Source organism: Neltuma alba, unplaced genomic scaffold (genome assembly GCF_004799145.2).
Source record: "Neltuma alba isolate B1F8T4 unplaced genomic scaffold, ASM479914v2 tig00010554_pilon, whole genome shotgun sequence".
In the NCBI taxonomy this organism is placed as follows: domain Eukaryota; kingdom Viridiplantae; phylum Streptophyta; class Magnoliopsida; order Fabales; family Fabaceae; genus Neltuma; species Neltuma alba.
In genome coordinates this window covers 132,692-156,657 of record NW_021635421.1, presented here as the reverse complement: position 1 = coordinate 156,657, position 23,966 = coordinate 132,692, and the positions used below count along the sequence as shown (strand labels likewise).

At 30.1% G+C, this 23,966-nt stretch overlaps 1 protein-coding gene and 1 long non-coding RNA gene across 11 annotated transcripts; one reads left to right on the top strand and one right to left on the bottom strand.

Annotated features, from left to right (window-relative positions):
- Positions 1-9,547: 9,547 nt before the first annotated feature.
- On the bottom strand, positions 9,548-18,096 carry LOC114756976 (uncharacterized). Its single transcript, XR_003741523.1, has 3 exons — positions 18,013-18,096; positions 10,649-10,651; positions 9,548-9,558 (listed from the first exon to the last, which is right to left on the bottom strand). It is a non-coding gene; the product is annotated as an uncharacterized LOC114756976 (long non-coding RNA).
- Positions 16,074-22,881, top strand: LOC114756974 (AMSH-like ubiquitin thioesterase 2). Of its 10 annotated transcripts, none has more exons than XM_028945961.1 (9): positions 17,662-17,790; positions 18,603-18,706; positions 19,228-19,510; positions 19,718-19,807; positions 20,244-20,306; positions 20,406-20,480; positions 21,080-21,142; positions 21,824-21,876; positions 22,280-22,881. In XM_028945961.1, the coding sequence occupies exons 3-9, from the start codon at positions 19,232-19,234 to the stop codon at positions 22,452-22,454; spliced, it is 798 nt and encodes a 265-aa protein (XP_028801794.1). In that variant the 5' UTR covers positions 17,662-17,790; positions 18,603-18,706; positions 19,228-19,231; the 3' UTR covers positions 22,455-22,881. The 10 variants fall into 10 exon arrangements, with proteins under 10 accessions (XP_028801792.1, XP_028801794.1, XP_028801799.1 ...); XM_028945966.1 differs by having other exon boundaries at positions 19,217-19,510; XM_028945962.1 differs by lacking the exon at positions 17,662-17,790 and adding an exon at positions 18,043-18,117 and having other exon boundaries at positions 22,280-22,747.
- The last annotated feature ends 1,085 nt before the right edge of the window (positions 22,882-23,966 follow it).

The window sequence follows — 23,966 nt, the reverse complement described above, 5'->3', positions numbered from 1 at the left end:
ACTGCTTATTTTCTTATCACATAATATAAATTATGTGAGTTTAGAAACTTATATAAATAATTTAAATTTATGTTTGCATTAACTGAATTAGTTAATTCTTTGACCCAATATGATAAAAACATTAAACAAACAATAATTTTCAAAAATAAAAAATAAAATTAAGGTAAAGGAGAAAATCTCAAATTCTTTGATGTAGTCTTAACCAAGATTTTGGGATTTAATATTATGAAAGGTAATTTAGCAAATAGAAAGTATTTCATTAGAAATTTGAATTAAAAAATCTTTTTAAAACATTTTTAACAAAGTTAACAGTTTGGATTTAAGTGTATGTTTTCAAAATAAAAAGAAAGTCTATGTAATTAAGATAAAATGTAAGAGAGGTTAGAGTATTTTACTCTAAAAAGTTTCTATTATTTGTACTTTAGCTAATCTACCAAGGCGGATCATGCGTAGTCCAACAATTTTTATCAAAGGTTTATTGATTAATATAATAATAAAGGTATGTTATAAAAATGAAACAAGTACACACCCCTAGATATGTCATGGAATCAGCGTTAATTGGGCGGTGGAATTCTTGTCTAAACGGCATTAGCAATCTTCCCTTCACACAAATTTCAACACTTTTTGGCAAGTATCATATCACTTTTTGTTTGTTATACTCCTTTTATCCTAAATATAAAACACTTATATTTAGAAACAGAGGAGTATTAGTTATACAAAAATCAAATCGATTAGCCATAAAAATACTACTCAATCCGTGGTTTTTATGAGAAATAATCTCGTCTATAGTGGTCTTCCTAACTATAAAAAATAAATATTCTTTATGTGAAATTTTAAATTAGTGTTTTCACTTTTACCTCTATTAAATATATGTCATTTATTATCTCTTTGTAATAAATTGTCACATATACACTCTTTACAAATAAAGGTACAATTTAAAAAATATGTATTTGTCTTATACATTTATTGTTTTTAACTAAACTCATTTAATATTTTGAACTATATTATTTTAGTAGTTGTTTCTTATAATAAGAAATTGAGAAAGTACTAATTAGTCATTTCCTATCTGTTTAACCACTCATTGCCATTGTAATTTCTTTTATGTTAAGGGTCATTTTTATCCTAGAGATATTTGTGAAGGAGTTATAGGCATATATTCAGAAAGTTTTTTTTACTCAATGACATTTCGAAAATGTTAAAAAAGGTGTAATGTCACTTTTTTTCACTAAAAATATTAATGATCAATATTAATTTTAAGAGTAAAATACTCTAACCTCCCTTATATTTTATCTTAATTATACAAACATTCCCTCTATTTTGAAAACATACACTTAAATCTAAACTGTTAACTCTATAAAAAAATGTATCAAAGAGATTTTTTTAATTCAAATTTCTATTGAAATACTTCCTATTTGCTAAATTACCCTTCATAATATTAAATCCCAAAATCTTGATTAAAACTACATCAAAGAATTTGAGGTTTTCTCCTTTACCTTAATTTTATTTTTTATTTTTGAAAATTGTTGTTTGTTTAATGTTTTTATCGTATTGGGCAAAAAAATTAACTAGTTTAGTTAATGTAAACATAAATTTAAATGATTTATATAATTTTCCAAACTCGCATAACTTATTTTATGTGATAAAAAAAAGCATTTAAAATATTTTCTAGCCATTTAAAAAAATTTTAAGTTTCAATATTTCATGAGGAATTAAAATTATATAATTCTATAATATAACTGAAATTAAAAATTTTATAACATATTAAAATTTTTGAAAGTACATTTATTATAATTATTTTTTGTTGTATCCAGAATTATTTTTATAGATATAGATGTTTAAATAATATTTATGTTAAAGAGAGATATTTTGATCAAAATAAAAATTTAAAAGTCAAACTTAACAGTCAACTAACGGTTAGATGGATGGAAATTGAATTTTAAAAATATAAGAAAGGTTTGTGTAACATACATTTTGATTTGAAGGGAAGTTTGTATAAGTTTTTAAAATAGAAAGGAGGTTTCTGAAATTTAAGATAGAGGGGTAGTCAATGTATTTTACTCTAATTTTAAATAATTAAAATTAGTTTTTTTAACAAAAAGCGTGACATTACTCTTTTTTTTTAAAAAAAATTTTTGGTAATATTGAGTCAATTTTTTTTTTCAAATATCCAGAGTTTCTTTTAAATACTTCCAAAGTAAAAATGACATATAATCCTTTTTTATTAGGAAAAAAAAATTATAAGGCGTATAATGATATTATGTTTACGCATGTATTGCATCAGTATTAGTATAAGGGATAATTTTTATTACAAGATTTATTAAAAGGTTTGCATGTGTCCTTAATTAATAAATCATTATGATTTTTACACGTACAGCTCAGAACTTTTGTAACATCGGTTATCTCCAACCTGTTACTAACCTTTTTAAACTCCAAATTTAATAACACTAACCATGGTAGAAAAGAATCTTAGTATAATATTTGAAAAGGTTACCATGGTTATAAAAAGAAATTTGATTCGCCAAGAATGTTAATCATGATAGAAAAGACCTGAACTAATTATTCAAAATGTCTATCATGATTATAAGAGTTTTACTAAGCAAATTATATGAGTACCGTAACTAATAATATTTCACAATAACTGGGCCTTGGGCTTTGCAAAGCCCAGCACATCACAATTCATCTCTAAGCCCATAACATGATATTTTCAGAATAAAATTTGTCCAAACCAACAGTAGTCAACTACTTTCAAAAGTTATTGTGGGTTCACAGCTTACAGACCCAAGCAACCCAGCAACAAAAGTAACTAAGACCATAAGTCTCGATTAAATCAGAGTATGCAGAAAGAGCTATATGTGGCAATATACAATACTCATCACATGACTAAAAGGAGGCTATACAAGATAAACTTGATAGCTAAGCCTTCGCTGCCTTCCCTGACGGACCAGCCCTAGAGCTATTATCTGAAAATGTTAAACCACGGGGTGAGACAAAAGCCTCAGTAACCAACAATCCTACTCATTAGGCATACAAGTAAGTGCTTAGGAGGTGTCAAGTGGAACAGTTACTAAAATCATAACATTAACAATTGTCACATGGTTATATATATATATATATATACACATATACATATCAAAATGCAATATCTCACTCTCAATTCCACTTATTTCCTCACACCTTATTTCCTCTGACTGAACCCATGGGCTAGTACTGTCCCATGTGACTGGTAGTTCAACATAATAAGCTCACTGATCAGGTGATGTGAATAGGCCAAAATCCACAGAGCACAAGATCAGACCATGGGTTCCCCCTCTAGTCCACTAGCGGGGTGTCATACACCCTACAACACATGATAGGGCCAAAGGATCAACCAGTGTACATCTGGCGTCCTCCCACCTTATTACCTCTATAATATGTACAAAAATCCACCCCCTTATTCTCCCTATAACATGTCTCCCACCAATCAACGTTCACCGTCCCCTCTCGTATTTATACTCATGAGAATAGTCATTTACTAATAACATAATAACTTTCACATTTACCAAAATCGAGATTTCGAAATTTCAATAATCAACATCAATCCTCAAACCATTTCTCAATAAATTCTTGTTCCACATGACAAATTTATAATTTCATAATTTCATACTATTTTTCAATAACATAAAGTATCTCAAGGCAATTTCAACAATGATGCCTTTCATTGTTCAAATAATAATTCAATGGCATTTCAAGAATCTCATATAATTCGAAATCACTCACAAACATCATACAAGCATACATAACAAGTGGAAAGTGGTTACCTTTCAACAAGGCTATAAAAAGAATTACTACAAAGTCAACCCTGTGCTCAAACTAACAATCCAATAATCAACCTACACCATTAATATAACCACAAATTAATATAAGCTAATTAATTAAGCTTATATATATTAGTTAAATTCCTAATTTAATTTAATTATCATTCTAAATTCTCACAACTCTTATAATCCAAAATTAAGTACTTTAGAACTAATTGGTAATTTTCTAACAAGCCAAATTATTTATTTACATCCCTCAACTTATTTACTTTAATAAAAAGAATTTTCTAAAATTTCTAAATATGAAATTAGTATATTCTAAATTCTAAAAATCACATTTAAAATTTAAGTCTCAAAACCGAACCATCAAAAATTCAATAATGTCTCAAATATTTATATATATAAATAATCAAACCAAGATTTTAATGGCATATATATGTTTTTTTCATAAATAAAAAACTTTAACTACAATAATTATTTTAAAACCTCTAGTCACTCAATAAATAAAACTAAACCGATTAAAATTTTAAGAATATATCAAACAACCCAAATAAATTATTTAACTTAATTTTAATCGGTATAAATATGATATATATATCATAAATAACATATTTTTTAATTAAAAATTAATTTTTAAATACCAAAATCAATAAATAGACAAATCTAAACTGGTAGAAATGATTTACTATAACAGATCTACAATATTGTGATTAACACTCATCAAAACTAAATACTTGCTCCAAACTCTATACCAAAAATTTTCTCTAAGCAACACAAAATTACTATCATTAGGTAGATCTGACTGAGTAGAAAAATTTTTATGAAGGAAGTTTTGTAATTAAAAGTAGTTTTACTTACCAAAACTATCTGAAATGATGGAGAAAGAAGGGAGAAAGACGAGCGACGCCGCGAGCAGAACGAAGAATGAACGCGGAGAGAGAGAAGGAGAAGAGGAAAAAATGACGGGAGAAAGTAAAAAAAGTCACTCGGAGTAAATTAAAGTTAAAGACCCAAAATAAAACGGAAAAAATAACAATTGGGAACCCTCTTTTTTTTTAATATTTAAATTCGTGAAGTAAAATTTAAGATGTTACAACTTTCAACTGTAAATTCAGAATCCATATTATAAGTAAATATATGTGGGAATTATGCATATATTTTAATGTTTAATAATGCATGGTAGAGTGACAAGAAGAGCAAACCGAGACAATATAATCTTGCCTGTGCTCCATAGAAACATGCATCTTTTGAGCCTTCCAGCCATGACGGATCTCTTTGACGGATCCCATGAATAAATATCCAACTTGCAATTAATTTTAAAAAGCCCATGGAACACACACACATAGTTGAAATGTTAATCTCTCACCTTATTACTCCAAGGAGTTTTTGATGCTTGGTCATTATCCGATCCTTTCAACGAAGAGTTGATGGTTTTTCTTATTAATAATGATTATATGTTAGTAAGATTTTTATTAGATTCATTATCATTGTTGTTTATCAAGTTAACAATAGTAAACGAAATTAGGGAGAGATTAAGATTAAAAAAAGTGGTGTAGGAGTTCAATTATAGAAGTAAGAATAAAAACTTGAGGAAAGAAAAGGAAAAGGGTTGTGTAGAGATAAGATATATGGGGATGTGCAGAGATGATGATTAAAAAACAAAGCTATGTATTTGTGAACGGGATAACTTTTTTTTTTAGTGACATTTACTTTTATTTTAATAATAATTAAGGAAGTAATTAATATTACTGATATGTGAAGTATTGAATTTCTGTAAATAGAAGACTTAAAAGAAAATAAAAAGTACATTTACTAAGAAATGAGGGAAGTGTTACTCTTAGGAAGATAAATATGCTAGAAACACTCACGCAAGTATCTCACTTGAGTAATTTTAAGTAGCCAAGGAGAATCTCCAACAATCTGGGTAGGTAATATACTACTCCTCCGATCCTTAATATAAGACCCATTTAACTAATTTGATTACATTAAAGAAGTTAGGTAAGTTAGTTAATTATAATAAAAGTGACACATTTTTTCTAAAATACCATAATCCTCTTTCTTATATTATTTCCTAATTAATATGTTAGCCTTAAGGGGTGCTAAAATGTTTATAAGTGGGGAATACACTAAAATAATTATGAAAAACTTAGAAAGTGATATAATATGTGTGTATCTTCATATATCTCACGTTACCTCTCTTTTGTCTCCATTATCTCGTACTATTTCTTATTATCACATAATTCGGGTGGTTTTAAAGTTGAAATTGTAAAGTTGTACTTATAAACAGATGGCATGTATCATATACTTAGTACTTTAAGAAATACTATCTCCACTCGTTAATAGAAAAACTAGTTTAACTTTTAATTTGATCCTAAATATAAAACTCATATCTACTTTATCTCTCATATTTATCGATTTTTTTAAAAATAGTTTTTGTAGTAGTTGTGAGATATTTTAATTATATTATATTGTTTTGTTTTAATTAAAATATCCTGAGTGTGGCCCGTTAGTCAATTAGGCCCAGTCTATGTAGAGTTTTAAACTCAGTGCTTTTTAGTTATTTCTTGACCTTGATGATGGGTTGAGTTTTGACGGCTGACTGAGTAAGTATTTGAAGAAAACCTAATACATGGCTCTTGAGGCTCCCTAACTGGCGGCGTCTCTTTCCCAGTTCCATCACTATACTCACTTCCTAGTCAGAAGAAATCCTGATGTCTTTTCTATTAACAATATCTAAATAATTTCAGTTATTTTAATTTAGATCAAGAACAGGAACATTGTGGATTGCTTGTTTAGACTATCTAGCATGATGAGAGGTATTTATAAGTTTTCTGCTACTACTCTGATAATTGTAGAATTCCATATAAGTATTTGGAGAAAGATATGTATTCATATGGATTGTTCTAACATGTGGTATCAGAACTTGGTATCTGCCTGCTATTTTTTATATATTATTCATAATTTAATTTTGAGTAAACTGCATCAACCTCCCCTCACTTTAACCTAAATTACAAAGACCTACCTTTTATTTTGAAAACTTATGTAGACCTCCCTTAAAATCAAAATATATATCGCACAAATCTTTCTTCTAGTTTTGAGATTCAACTCTTATCCACCTATCCGTTAGTTGACCGTTAAATTATAGGATTGACCCATTAATTTGACCGAATTGCCCCTTCTTAATACAAATATTACATAATAATTATCATTTAATGACATATCATACATCTTTATTTGAAATTAAAAAATAATTTTAATAAATATTTTATTTCTTTGTTATACTATTGAATTGATTACCATATTATAAATTTTATAAATACAAATTTTTATTCTACAACAAATCTTGTTTATTTATTTAAACTTACTTGTGATGTAATTTTTTAAATATATCTTAGTAAAAAATGTTTTGCACTTGTATGTATGTATTTTCAATAAAATTATAAAGTTATGTCTTAATTTATTAAATTTAGTAAAATATTAAATAGATTATTAATAACTATTAATATTAAAAGATAAACTACAGATTTAATATAATGAGAAGTAAAGTAGGAAAGAAGTTTTATTCTAATATTTTTTTAATTAAAAAATGTATGTAAAGAATCTTTCCAGAATATTTCTTAGCGGTGTTAATGGTTTGAACTAAATTGTATACTATCAAAATAGAGGGGAGGTCCGTGTAATTAAGCCAAATTAGAAGAGTGGTGAGAGTATTTTACTCTTTAATTTTCTATTTAAAAATTAATTTGAAAAATGCTTAAATTCACATGAGTTCTCATCAGTTTGATATCCACATTCTATAATAATCACCATCGACCAAGTCCCGAAGTCGCTGTTTTGTCCTTGTTTGGAATCAAATTTCAATATGGCTTTGCATGCATATTTTGTTTCTATCTAGTCTGGATTTCATGCTGTAACTGTTTGGAGTGTGCTTTGTTGTCGTGAGACTCATCGTCCAGAGCCTCCGAAGATCACATTTAGTTTTGGGTTCAAAATCTAGAATTTCGATTTTGTTTCCCATACCATTTTCTTATGGAATTGTTGCCCATATATTGTTTGCCTTGTCTTTCTGTGTATTTCTTCATTAAAATCACACACACAAAATGGCATTAATATTGCCAGAAACATGCCTTGAGTCCTCGGGAAAACGGTTGCTTGAAGTTGCAGGCTTGCGGTTGTGAAGGGCTACGCATCCGAGTCAAGCTGGCAAAATGAGTCAGGTCATTGGGGATCCAGTTCACTAAGGAAGAAGACCAATAAAACGCACAGCTTAATTTATTCCCTTGTTGGGCTTATGTGTGCTTTGGGTCATGGGATTAAAGTTTTTATTTTTATCTTTATTCCAGCTCTTATGTTTTTTTAGTAATGGGCCCGCGTTTTGGGCCTCTCCTTGGGACCTTGGTTCCACTTTGTTTCTATTTTTTTTTTTCGGTTTCTCAATTTGTTTGGGCCTACATGTTAGGCTTTTGAAAATCTATTTAATTTTTGCAAATTGGGCCGAGACCATTGGGTTTATTTTCTAGATTTTATTTACAATTTTCGGCTCTCTGTCTAGGCTATCAAATATAACTTTACCTTTTAATTTTGTCATTTAATTTTGGGTTGGGCAAATTTTGTTTCTTTCTAATTTTTTAATTTATCTTTCCAGAATGGGCCTTCACTGTTTTGGGGCCATTTGTTAACTAGGCTATAATATTTAGGCCTAAAGTTATCTGTTTTCATTTCTGGAAATCACTGTTGGGCTCCATTTAAAAACCTTTTGCTATTTGCTATTTAGGCCATTTGGTTTATTTCCAGAAGATTAGTGTGGCCATTTATATATTTATTAAATTCTAGAAAACTGTTTTTGGGCCTTGTATTTTGTTATTGTTGGTTGGGCTGTCTTATTTGATTTTAAGAAATTATTTAAGCTAAATAAATATTGTATGAGTTCTCAGATTTATTATTTGGAACTCTTTTTGGGTCTGGACATTTTTCATTTTTTCTGAAATTTTGGCTTTGGGCTCTGTTTTGTATTTTGTTGTATGGGCCAATTTTTGTTTTATCTCGAGAAACAGTTTTGGGCTAAATAAAATATTATTTAAATTATCTTTTATTTATTTAGCCGCTTGGCTTATGTATAATGTATTTTATGTGCCATTTAAATTGTTTAAATATAAGAGAAATCAATTTGGCTCTTTTAACATTGGGAAGTTTTGCAAAATTCTTTTGTGCCTTATTTAATTGTTTAAATATTTTGTTTTGGGCAATCATATATTTCTTTGAATTTTGCAAAATTATATTTGATTTAAAATATGCTGAATTTGATTTATTAAACAATTTTTTGGTGCATAAAATAGTGGGAAAATTTAATTTTAGTTATTTAGTCACTTATGTTGATTAAATTAATTGATTAAGTTCTCCATTATGTTGTGCATATATGAGATTTAAATGCACATAATAGATAATTGTGATTAGCATGCAAAGTTGTGAGGAATAGCCACAGCATCCTCTTATATACAGTGCAAGGATAAATAATCACTTACGGATTTTAAAATATCAACTATAATTAATGAGTATTATAATTTGATTACATAAATGGTTTAGTTGATTAAATTATTTAGTTGAAATTCTTCATGGGTTGGAGGATGAATTTGGGAAATTCTCATGAAAAATCATTGCATTGTATGTAAACTATAAAGTGATTCTCCATAAAGTATATTGGCACAAATGATCTCTATTATTGTTGGTAAAAGAGATTCTCAATTTAGTATTTCATTAGTATAAGCTATTATACGTTTTCATGAATATATGCAAGATTAAGTATTTATTTGAAAAAGTATATATTAAATGTTTGGCTCAAATTTGGAATAAAAATGAGATTTTAAATGAGGATTATTAGGTCACCAACTTTAAGACTATAAAGTGATATGCATATATAAGAATTATATGGTGACAAAGAAAGATCTGATTGGAGATAATGATAGATAGATTATTGCCATTGGTGTATTTAAAATCTTATTTTGTTTGTACTAATCATGGGAAGGATTTCTTCAAGTTGTGTGGTGCACGATAGTTTCAAAGATCTTTATGAAAGGGTCAAAAGGTTTATCAAGAATGAGATTTAATGATCTCTTAACCTTATTGATTCCAATCTATGTATAATTAACATTAAGAAATACGTAAACCATCGCAACGTTTTAAGAAAGCTTGAAAGATTATGATTAGTAAAAAATTACATGTACCATTATTTATTTTAAGTTTATGTTCTAGTAAATGGAATTACATATTTTCCTTATAAGTGGCCTCTCACAATGTTTGATCACTATTTGCCTTATAATTATATAATATCATTTGATATGTACAAGCCAAATTGCGTGGTTAATCTGACAAATAGATTAATGCAGTGAGATCAACAAGAGAGATAGATGATGAGTACATCATTGATGGATAATAATCTAGTCTATATGTTAAGTTTCTTCATATAAGAAATCACTAGGTGATATTGTTGAGAGAAGAAACATAGCATTAATAGATATATTGAGCAGTAAGGTTTACAATTTGATTTTCCTCTTAGCTTACACACTCAAGACAATTATGTATATATTAAATGAGAGTCCAACTTAATTTGTATTTAAATTCTTTTGAAAATCTAAAGGGTTGGAAGCTCAATTTATTATATATACTTGTATAAAAATTGTCTTATGAAGGAAAGAGTGTAGAAGGAAAATATTTTTTGAGACTTAAAAAGTCTCAAGCATTCAAGTGCTTTGTCCATCATATTTTAGTGTAGTATTTTGAAGAATACCAAATTTATTATGAATGCCATGATTATTAGGAGTAATCAAACTAATTAAGAGTGATTACATATAAAGAACAATCTTTGATTATAGTAAAACACTGGTTTTGCATGGCACTCACCTTGTTAAGGTGAATGTAAAACCATCATGAAGTTCTTAGATTCACAATTGATCATACTTGAAATTAGAAGTATCAATATTAAGAATTCCGTCAATTATAAAATGAGTATCTGAAAATAAATAAGGGATATCTCAAAATTGATGGGTGATATTCTTTTTTTGCAACTTCAATCTCATTAACAGATTGAGTTAAGATCAATAATGATTGAAATTTGACAATTCATAGTGACTATATGATATACATAAAATTATTTAGTTAGAACATAAATATAAATATTGAATATGATCTTAATTTTATATTTCAAGAAATGAAATAAATTGTAAATACAAGTATTGCTTCATGATAGATATATGAGATTTCAAGATAAACAATAATATTTGAATATTTGTATCGTTGTTAGTGTACAACATCAAGTAACACAAAAGAATATTGTTTATCGAAGATTCTCTATGAAGAAAAGGAACTCATTATAATGAGATATTACCTCCTATATTAATGAATAGTTCCCACCATATCTTCATGGTGCTAATATCTACATTGATTTGGAATATTGTTAGAATCTTTTCAATTTTTGACATAAGGAGAGATATATGAATTAGTGAAAAAGGTCAAATAGCTTATACAAAGAGAACTGAGTCCATGATCAAGTCTCACAATAGTGATAATTAATATATCATGGTATAATCACATGCATGATCAAATTGAAAATATCATGGTTTTGTTTGTATCACTTGATTAGTGAGAGTTGAGTCATCTATAATTTGCATTTAGATTGTCCATATATTGTTCATATTTTAATGACTTTAGGTGTTACAAATGATAGGATGGTCATTGTTCAAAAGTTGTGATCTTATTGGTTAAGGTGTAATATTCTTTTAGAATACATAAATGGATTATTCTCAAGGTACTTGAGATTATCATAAGTAACCTATAATCACAAGTACTTGAACATTCATGAATAGATGACATTTGTCATGTGTAACACACTTGATACGAGGATATGATCAATTGTCCATATGTCTCTAATGTGATCGTTATGTAAAGGAGATTATGAGTATTCTTTCTAAGTTAATTGCTAAGATATTATCTTGTTTGAATGTGCACAAAATGGGCAATGTCATTGCAACGAATATTAGCAGGAGTTATAAGTAAATTAATGCTTAAATGATAACTGAAAAGCTACAATGGTGAAGTACATTACTAAATGTACATTAAGTATCATACTTCACACATATGAGTCAATTTTCTTGAATGATTGAGATCGTTCAATTTAGCTAGATGAGTTAGCAACAAATTGTTAACATTGTGATACACATCCATGCTTAATGAACAAGTTGTATAATGAAAATCACTGATTGTTTCATTTCATCATGAAATGTCTCTTGTAATCATTCATAGAGGCAAGTTGTAAGACTGTTGATTAATGAATTTCACCAAGGGTGTTTGTCATATGACCATGGATTTAATTGGTCATAAAACACATAAAGCATAAATCTTTTGAGTAAAGAGCATGCTTAAAAAGGTCAAAGGATCAATATTTTATCAGAGATGGATCATATTTAGTGATCTAGATGAGGTGTTATCAAGTGATGAAATTTAAATTGTGGTTTGTTGTCTCAAGTTTGATACCTGAATTATGTGAGATTAACAAAAACATTCAAGTTGGAACTGAATAAGCATTTAAGGTTTATTCATAAAGTTATAACTCATTAAGTAAGAATGCTACTTGTAATACATAGAAGGTAACACTCGACTTAAGGGGACTTATCGGCATGATTCTAGTTATATTGCCTTAATTAACCTTGACATGTCAACTGACATATTATGTACGAGCCAAGTGAGAGAATGTGAGATATTTTAATTATATTATATTATTTTGTTTTAATTAAAATATCCTGAGTGTAGCCTGTTAGTCAGTTAGGCCCAGTCCAGCTAGAATTTTAGACTCAGTGCTTTTTAACCATTTCTTGACTTTAATGGTGGGTTAAGTTTTGACGGTTGATTGAGCGAGCATTTGAAGAAAACCTAATACATGGCTCTTGAAGTTCCCTGTCTGGCAGTGACTTTCCTAGTTCCATCACTATGCCCGCTTCCTAGTTAGAAGAGATCCTGATGTCTTTTCTACTAACAATATCTAAATAATTTCAGTTATTTTAATTCAGATCAAGAACAAGAACAATGTGGATTGCTTCTTTAGACTATCTAGTATGGCGAGAGGTATTTATAAGTCTTCCGCTGCTACTTTAATGATTATAGAATTCCATATAAGTATTTGGAGAAATATATGTGTTCATATGAATTGTTCTAACATTAGTTGTACATGTTAAATGTTTTAATATACATAATTAGTATAGATATTTTGAGAAGACAACATCTACTTATTATAAATAACTAATTTAATTAATTTTTAAATTTATTTAAATTAATCAACTAATTCTTATATTAATAACTGGAGTCAATAACATGCTCTCCAATTCTCCACCAACGCTCTTTTATTCTCTTGTTGAATATTTTATACTTTTTTTTATTTTCATAATATGTTATTGCTACAAATCTCTAAAGAATTTGTTCGAGGGATAAACATTAAAAGCCCCTTACCGACTAGTTGAAGGATCTCGTCCATCATGCGAAGATATGGTATTTTGATCCTCTTATTATTTTGCTATTATCTTTATATTTGATGATTTATCATTTGAATATTCGAAATCTATTTTTTTTATAATTATGATTATGATCATATTAATAACAGCTTGTTTTTTTTTAAAAAAAAGGTATTGTATATGTGTTAATTAAATGAAGAGAAGCAATATAATTTTAATTTTCTATATTATAATTAGAAGCTATACAATTTGAATTTTCTATCTTGATATTAAATAGCCAAAAGTCATATAACTTTAATTTTCTATCATCAGACCAAATGGCCATAAGCCACAAAGCTTTCGTTTTGAGAAATTTATTGCGCATTTGTCTATCAATATTTTCATGCGATAAACCTATAATATTAATAAATATACTTACCATTTATTAAGCTTTAAATAAACATTATTCCTAATGATTTTCTTTTGGGGATATTTAAAATATTTTTATTATTATGAATGATATGATTTGTTGCATATAGTTTGAGTACTTAAACAAGTCGATATTTTATACATTATTAAGCCTTTTTTTCTTTCTAATATTATATTTCTTATGATAGTATTATCATGTTTTACCTCACAAAATCTAAGTTTGTGGATCTCGACATTACTAAAAATAAATATTTTATGATGTCTTTAAGACTCAAGTAGTATAATAAGAGATGACCTCATACTTGCTACTTTAGCTTGCATCCTATAATCATAAGTGATTCGATCTAAATAGTCAAATGTTAAGAAAGCGATGAAATCAAACCTATTTGATGGCTAGTCAAAAGAAAGATTAATCCCAAATTAATATTATACAGTTGTGTTGGTATTTATGATAAGTTCCTTACAAGTTATTTGAATAACTTTCAAGTATGGACACCATGCACGCAATTAATAGGTGGTCTGAGTTAATGAAACCTAACACAAGACAAATTAGACATGTTATAGATGAAGTGTAAGAGTAAATTTAGGGCATTTAAGGCCATATATGAATATCTTATATGTATAACAAGGATGTCCTAATGCTAACTCTGTAAGGAATTTCTAGTGCACAAGCATCTAAAGCTAGAAACATTATGTCCACATGGTCACAATAGAGCATTGAGTATGAAGCAAAAAGATAAGGAAGTTGCATGATGGTTGACCTATAAAGTAAGCGTAGGAGATATTAGACCTTAGATCCAAGTCCACACTTGATGGGCTGAACTGTTTGATAAGAAGGAGAGAATTTTTATGGTTAAATAAATCTTAGTTGGATAATGAATCAAATCCCCATTAATTCTTGTGAGAGAATTGGGGGAAAGAAAAGTGACTAACTAGGAAATTAATCAAACATTGATTTCCTAGTTATGAACTGAGGGCAAGTAGAAATCATTCTTTAATAAATAAGAGAGATTGCACTTTACTAAACAGTGGTCACTCGGACACTATAAATAGGATGTGTCCATCTGACTTGCTCTTTATCCCAATTGTAGAGCTTTCTGATTATCTAATATTTTCTCTCTCTTTTTGTGTGTATCTATTGTGTCGCTCTTATTTAGGCTCTTGTAGTCTAAAGGGGTGTTTGGATGAAAACCAAACTGTGATCTTAAAAGTATTTTTACGGTTTATGAAATAGATATTGGGAGGAGTTTGTCTCATTTTGTAGAAAAATGCTTTTAGAAGTGCTTTTGGTAATAGCCAAACACCCCCTAAATATAGTGTGTGCAATTGGAGCTATGATTATTCTTACCCATCTTTTTTTTTTAATTCGTCAACCCTAAGGTTCCGTTTGGTATGAAGCATTGAAAATGAGGGATTGTGATTAGAATTGCAATTGAGAAAATCTATTAAAAAAGTATTTAGCATGAGTAATTGCTTATTATATGGGACTAGACAAACACATAGAAGTAGGATTAGAGAATACCACTTCCACCCATGGTATTCTCTAATCCCTCATATATGGATTTGGCTAGTTCCACATAATAAGCAATTACTCATGCTAAACACTCTTTTAATAGATTTTCTCAATTACAATCCCAATCACAATCCTTCATTATCAATGCTTCCTGCCAAACGCAACCTAAATGCTCTCTTGGAAGCCAATCTTACAAGCCTACACTTAAAGTTAATTTAAGGAAGATATTAGTGACATTAGGTCATAATTTATCAGTGTATTAATTAATAATTAATAAATAATTATGAGCGAACAAAGTTAGGGTAAGTTAGGTTAGCCTTGTTGGCGAAGAAAAGAAGAGAAAAGAAAAAGATTAGATTAGCTTTATTACGAGCGATGCTGATCAAATTTTTAGTGGGGTTTAGTGGCTTGGGTCCCAAGACAAAAAGAAAGTTCAGTACGCTAGCAATTAGTTTTAATACATACGGTAATTGAGAGTAAAGTATTTGGTACTGTTGAATACAATATTTAAAAATATAAGGCATTTTTTAGCTTTTGAAAAGTAAATAATAAATTTCTCTAGAAAATGTTCTTAAAGAGCATTAGAAATTAAGAAGGTGTCGTTGTGTTATTAATAATTGTAACACTCAATTAGTAATGATACAGGCGTAAAAAATAGTACTTTTTAATTACCTAACTATTTTTCTGAAATACGTAAATTAATCAAAATTACCTTGTAATAAAAGGAATACATTCTACCTCAAATATAAAAACACATAACAATATCGATTTAATTTAGTTTTTTTGATTAGATAATTTAACCCACACACCCACTTTTTTTTTTTTTTTAAACAACACACACACCCCCAATAACCTGTGGTCATTATGGTATGGCCAATAAACCAAGTGATTATTGGCGAGTTAAATTTAGTTAAACTCATTAAATAAATAATAAGTTATACAATTTTAAGCATAACATTTTTTCTTGTGAATCAAATATATTTAGCTCTGATATTTTAACCAGAAAAACACTCAATAATTTTAAAAAATTACCTATATTTTAAATCATCAAAACACATACAAATTATTTTATATCTGAAGAAAAACAGAGTACAAAAATAAAAATTTTATACAATTATTTGATATATTTTATTATCAGAATTAAATTTAAGTACTATCAAATCAAATTAGAAGCATTTCTTCCAACATTTGTTTTCTTAATCAGGAAGTTTTCTTCCGCCAGTAAGCTCAAGTCCTTTTCACATAGCAATTAATTTAGGGAAAATGACAAGAAAAAAACCTTAAAAATAAGAAATTTAAAAGGGTTAATATAATTTTTAGTCATTTGAATTTGTCCTCATGTTAGTTTCAATCCATCCAGTTCTAAATCATAAATTTTGGTCCTTTAAATTTTTTTCAATTAAAACTTGAAGGAACAAAACCAAAATAAAAACAAATTTAAGAGACTAAAAATTATATTAAACTAATTTAAAAAAAGGCAGCTAACACTTCTAAATAATAGGAAAGAAGGAAAAAGCTAAACTAAAATAATGAAAATGCGAGGAAATGACCAATATGTTGTTGTGTTAGTTTTGAAAAATGAATATATTTGATATGAAAATAACAAAATTGTAACATAAATTAACAAGTTTGAAATACAAAATGACAACATCCTTTTCTGGAATCAAAGCATATGTTCCTTTGGGGAAATCACTAAATTTGACATGGAAATAACAAGACTTTAAACCATAAATTAACAAGTTTAAAATGCAGAATAATGACATCATTTTTGAGCAACACACAAAAACATATTGGTCATTTCATAATATCTCCATAATTTCTTTTCCTATTATTTAGAAGTGTTATATGCCCCTTTTGAAAATTTCTATCATCTTGTTCTTATTTATAAGTTGATAATTTTTTTCATACTTACCTTTGTTAACGAAATGGGATTAAAAATATGTTTTATATTTTTTCTCACTTATTTACTTTTATCTCTATTTAAATTTTTTTTTTTGATATAAACCATCCGGTATCCAACCGCGCCTTTTCTGGGCCCCAGCCTCTTTGGGCCAGTTGTACCCGAGCGATCGACTAGTCCTGATTCGGGCCGGGCGACAAGTAAAGCCCTCCCCGGTACCCTTTTTAACAAGTGAGGATTCGAACCCCCGCCCTCAAAGAGCAGAGACTCGCCTCACTTGTGGCCTAGCCAGTCACCACTAGGTCAGGAGTATTCGGGTATCTCTATTTAAATTTATTAAGTTCACATGAATAAAATTGAAATAAAACTCATTAATTACCGCGGCAAAAAAAAACTCATTAATTACCCTGCAGATTACTTATATTTAGAAACAAACATTTTTTTTATACTTCAATCATAAATAGAAACGTAGCAGTATTTTAAAGGGTTTTTAAAAAAGATATAAAAAAGATTAGTTCAAACATGGCGGTCCTTGTTTAGGTGCGGTAATGCGGTTTGCGCCATCAGTACTGTACTTCACAGTTCGTACATAATCTAAAGGATTGCATTTTGCTTAATCGTGTCTGATTTTGTCAACTCACACTCCTTAGTTTCTGTAATCAGCTTATTCATCATCGGGTAAGCTCATCGTCTTTCGCTCATGAGTAGACTTCTTGTTTTTAGCTTTCTTATAGCTCTTAATTTTTTTCCTCCTTACTCGATCAATTAGGTTGTTGAATTTTTTCCTCCTTTGGAGGAGCCTCTATTTAAGCCCAGGATCCTAACTTTCTGCTTGGCTCGTTAATTTCTATAATAATTATTTTCTGCATGAGTTAATTATTTATTTATTGATTCTTATACTAATAAATTCCTGCTTTGATTGCTATTTGATGAGCACGGGATTCCTATTCCCTTTCCTTGAGACGATAGAGGTTCGTCAAATTCGTTCGATTTTTCAATTTGAAGGTTAATCTCTGCAGCAAAATCTTTTGTCTTGGGCAGGAGTAGACACGCCTTACTGTAACACGTTAGCATATACAACCCGTGTAGTTCCTGCTTTCTGATTTTGTCTCTTTTGATATATAGCGATTGCAATGAAAGCCTTGCCTAAACGGACAAATAATTGAAATGAACTATGCATGTGGATCATCTTTGGTGATTAAGAAATTTACAAATTCTATTTCATTCCAAGACAAAGCGGTCTGAACAGATCATTGATTGTGTGTGTATAGCTATACGACCTGAAGCCGAATCCTTTATTATCTTTCCTGGTGGGGTGACATGGTCTGGTCGATATTGCACTTGTAGTTGGCAATATTACTGAAATTCAATTGGTTTAAGTTAGGCAGTCTTGTTATAGGACTTATTTATCTGTGTTGGATGTAAGAATTGTATCTATTTGGGTCACTAATGTCGATTCTTTGAAACAATGAATTATTGATTTCATGTAGGAGGAATTGCAAGCTAAATTGTGAAGATTATCTCTCCTTTTGAGTTTCTTTCAATCTCCCAGATGTTCATGAAGTCTGTTGAATAGAGTGTAAGTGGTGTTAAGGTAACATCACACTTATTCCTTGTCAATTGAAGGAAAACCTTTCCTTGCCTCCTTCTTGTCCTCTAAATGGATGATCTAATCACTGTTTGGGCACTGTCTCTGCTGGGGGATCTGCATAAAATAGAAAGTTCCGTTATGTCCTTCAAGATTTTTGTGTGAATTCTGTCTGCATCTGATGATCTAGATTACCTCATAATATGGCTGCAGTGGTATTAACATTCTTTTCCTTCTATGTCCTACACCTACGTATAGACTGTTTCTGCTCTTTTATGTTATGGAACTTTATGTGATAGGTTGGACAGTGTGATGCTGCAGAAAACATAGATAAAATGTATTAAATTCCAGCTTCTTTTCTTTTTCTTCCTCCTCCTTTTGTGGTCTTTTAGGAGGCAAAAAATGCATATTTATTCTAGGATTTCTAGAGCAATATGCACAGGTTATCCATGTATAATAACACTTCTAGTTTTAGTTTTAGTTTTAGTTTACTGTGCAAAAATTCATTCTATATAGGTGCAATGCAGCATAATGAACACTGATGCTGGGATTTCATCTTCCAAAATTGTGGATTCAACGAGTAGTTGGTGTCAGCTGGAAATTTGCTATACAGTTTCTATGAAGCAAACTGGTCAATACTCCATGGTTCATAAAGCTACTCAGAGTTCGCCTTCTCCTGTACTTTCTTTTGTGGAGAGAGGGCCTCAAGATGCAGAATCATCTCATGTAACAGCGGTTGATTCAGAACATGGATGCCCAAAGTCAGGAAATGAGTCAACTTCATCTAAGACCATGCGAGATGTCCATATTGTAAGAACTTGGACTGCATATCTAAGCCCCTACATTAGAACTATAAATATTCTATTTTGCAATGCTGCAGGGCTCTATCTGTACATAATTAGCAGAACACATACATAATTAGCAGAACACACACATAATTAGCAGAACACACCTTTTTGAGTGCATGACTATTGCTGTGTATGGGTAACTAATATGTGCTCATTTCATATTTTTCAGTCAACGAGGTTAATGGAGGACTTTCTTGAGGTTGCTAAAGAAAATACAGAGAAGGATCTGGAAACATGTGGTATACTAGGTGCCTTCCTTGTAAGAGTCGATATAAATCCATTTTTTATTTCTGTCTCATCATAAATGCTCATAGCCTTTTATAAAATGTTTAAACTGCAGAACTATTCATATCACTGGCCTAATTACTTTATTTCTAAAATTTCTTTGTATATATATTTGGAAATATTAATGCCATTCGTTAATCTGCATTATGCTGGAATTTCTCTCTCACATGTATATGTCTTATTTTTATGTTTTTTTTTTCCCGTTATACTAGCTGAAAATTAGAATGCTGGTGCGATGTTTTGTCGCTCTAGACTGTATGGTTAGTTGCTTTTAAATGTATGCTGTGACATTTTACAGACTGAAACCAGCTAGTATTTAAAAAAAAAAAAAAACAGAAATGTGGAAACTAAAGTGACGAATACGTTCTCAAATATTAGATTGTCATTAATTATTTCTTTCAATCATCCAGGCAAAGGGAACCCTCTACATGACCACTCTGATTGTGCCAAAACAGGAATCAACTTCCAGTTCTGTGAGTATCTTGGAGCTACTTTTGCACTGTTATTTTATCTTACTTAATGGGCTATGGTTTCACTACTGCTTGTTGCTGACTTACAGCATTAAATGACAGTGTCAAGCTACAAACGAGGAGGAAGTTTTTGCAATTCTAAATGAAAGATCCCTTTTGCCTGTGGGATGGATCCATGTATCTCTCTTTGTTCTTTTTGCTATTAAATTTATTTTTGCATGTTGATAACAGTTTTTTTTTTGTTTTTTTTTGGGGGGGGGGGTTTGGTGAATGTTGACAGCAATGTTCTTAAAATATATTCCATGCTGTCATTTTGGCATCTCTGATTTTTTTTTACTTCCACTGGAACCATTTTGGTGGCCCAACCTGCCCGTTTTGATGGCACTCTGCAAGTTTAGATCCACCAGAATCACCTAAACTTTTCAATCTCTTCAAGATTGATTAATTAATTCTATTACTTCCTGTGTAGATTTGTTAGATTTCAGTTGGCATCAGAGCTCAACTTTTCCAGCATCATATTTCTTTACAAAAGGCAGTTTTTTTTTTCTTCTTCCTCTGGTGATGTTTACAAAAGGCAGTGTTGTTCTTGAAGCTTCTAAACTAATTAGCATATGAATGTGATTTTAAGGCAGGATGGGGATTTTTGTTTTTTCCTTTTACGGCTAATTAACCATTTTATTTTGTCTATTTTTCAATATAAAGTTTCTTTGCATGAGTTTAGCTATACCCGTTGGCTTCATAATTCTAACTCTTATTTTTATTCTGCATGCTTTTAGACCCATCCTTCTCAAAATTGTTTCATGTCATCAGTGGATCTGCACACTCAATATTCTTATCAGGTGACTGACATTAATGCTTCTGACTTGTTTGTTGTAGAAGCGTTTGTATTGCCCTGTGATTCACTTTCATATGACTATCAGAATTCAGAAGCATTACCTCCTTTCTGAATGGCAGCTCAATTACAGCATCCCATATGAACTAGAATTAAAGCAAATGTATTTTTAACACTGCTGAAAGAGGTTATTTTGAGGGTTGTGACTCTGGTGATTGAGAAGAAATTAGGGCCATCTGAAACACCAGTAGGATGAAAATATTATGTGGGAAGTACATGCTTTCGCAGTTGTTTTCTACCACAGTTAATGATTAGTTGTTTTTAATCTTTTGGTTAGGGTTTGTGTGAAATCGGAAACCATGCCTTGTTATCTGATGACATGCTATTGCAACTCATTTCCTTCTGGCTTAATGAGAAAATAGATTCCTGATGATCATTTTATACCAATATTCAAATGATAGAAAATATAAAATTTATAACAAGCCGCACTATTCTTAAGTCATGAATAGTCTGATTAATTTCTCAAACCCCTTGTAATGCACAAGACCGAAGTCTACTTGAATATTAATAATGTACACAACTATTCACCAAAATGGTTCAAATTTTGAAGTATATGGTTACCAGAAAAAGAAAAATTATGAACTCTGCCTTCTAGATCAAGTATGACGGCTTGGTATTATAATTTCAGGTGATGGTTCCTGAGGCTTTCGCCATTGTGCTGGCTCCTAAAGATACCTCAAGGTCTCATCATTTTCTTCTATGATACATCTTAGTCCAAAATTTCACTAGTTGATTAAATCCTTTTGGCTTGAAGGTGGCACAGATGGATTGGGAAACATAAGAACAGGATATCTAAAATGCGATTAATACATACATCCAATTGGGAAGAAGTGTAGCAAATTTTTAGCGAAACTAGCTGTCTTTGTTCCCTTACATCGTATAGTAATTTGGACATGCTATAAAAAGTGAAGTGGTTGTTGTTGTAGTTTCTCTTGAACCATTGGAAACCTCTTACTGTTCCTGTGCTGTTATACCAGCATTATGTTGCTTTTCAATGGTACAAATAGATCAGTTTCGAATTTTTGAATGTTCTTGTTTCTCGATAAATAAGTTACACACAGCTTAATTATGTGACATTGCTCAGGAGCTGTGGACTGTTTCGGATAACTGACCCTGATGGAATGAGCATTCTAAAATGCTGCCCAGAGACAGGATTTCATCCACACAAAGACCCAGATAATGGGAGTCCCACGTATGAGCAATGCTCCAATGTCTACAAGAACTCCAATCTGAGATTTGAAATCTTTGACTTGCGCTGAAAATGGCCTTGTTCATATAACACAGGTCTTGCTTTTCAAGATACACTGGCAGAAGTTATCATGACAGCTATGTCCTAGTTACTTGACCTGAAAAAGTTCTCGACTTTCTTGACATGTTCAGTATACATAACAATATTTTGGCGCACGGTAGTTATTACAAAGAGACAGTAAAAGCTCATCAAGGCATCCCTTTTGATAGGCATTTATTGGCCCTTTGTATAGCCAGCAGGTACTAGATGGTGTAAAAAAATTGTCAGTTCAGTGGTTGAGGTAAAGTGGGTTTAGTACTAAAAGCTCATTGTCTTGGTCCGTATTGTGTTGTGACGCGGGGAAACCAACTTGACCTTTAGTTGTAAGAAGCAGACTAAATAAGGGTTTTCAGGTAAAAGAAAAAGAAAAAGAAGACGACCAAATAAGGGTTTCTTTTATATATCTCCTTGTCTCAGTATTATGGCTTTGCCTGATATGAGAGAAATTCTTGTAATTTGGATCCCTAACACACTTTTTGGTTAGAAGGTTTTTGAAGGAAAGGAAGGGAAGAGGAGGGAAAATTGTGTTTGATTCAAAAAAATAGAGAGAAGGGAAGAATTTTTTTTTGTCTTTTAGTGCTTCCCAACTCTCCTTTTGTTCTCTTCTAAATTTGGGGTTTTTTGAAAGAGAGAGAAATATTATGTCTTATTCCGATTAAATTATCTATATTAGTTTTTTAATGTTTCAAGTTTATCCTTCTCACAAAAAAACTTTTTATTCTATGTAAAGCTATTTTTTATTGGTTTATATGAGTTGAAGTCGTTGAAATCTTTCACGCTCTCTGCTATTAATCTTCCAAATTCGTTGATGTGTGTCTATATATACTTATTTTAATTCAATTTTACTTTTTTTTTCCTCAAAACTCTATGTATTATCTAATTATGTGAGGTTGCGTACGTTGTATAATTAAGGATGATGTAGTTCAAAAATTGTAGTATAGATCTATTTATAATTTATATAATATGCTAAAAATTATAATATATTTTCTATTGACATTTATTTTGATATGTGATTATTTATAATTTATTTGTTGTGTCTCAAGGTATCTGGTTTTTTTATATTCACAAATTAGAAAATAATGATATAAATATCATAATAAAATAAAATAAAAAATCTGAACAAAAACGTGAGAATATATTTGTTAATTTATAATTAACTTCTCTCCATTCTCCTCTTAGACCAAATGAAAAATCTCCCCTTCACTTTCTTTCCCTCAAATCAAACAAAACTCATACCCTTTGCTCTCCTCTCCCCTCTCCAGCTCTCCTTAATTCACCTCCCGTCCCCTCTCTTCGGTGAACCAAACAAAGCTTAAGTGACGGCCTGACGCGGGAAAAGGGACGTGGGAAGGCATATGGTAGTGGTAACTCAAAAAGAAAGCATATGATAGTGGGCCCTATTTTTGTGGGACCCTTATGTTACAATGTACATATATTTTTAACCTGAACCCACATGTTGTAACATATGGGACCCGTGCCATTC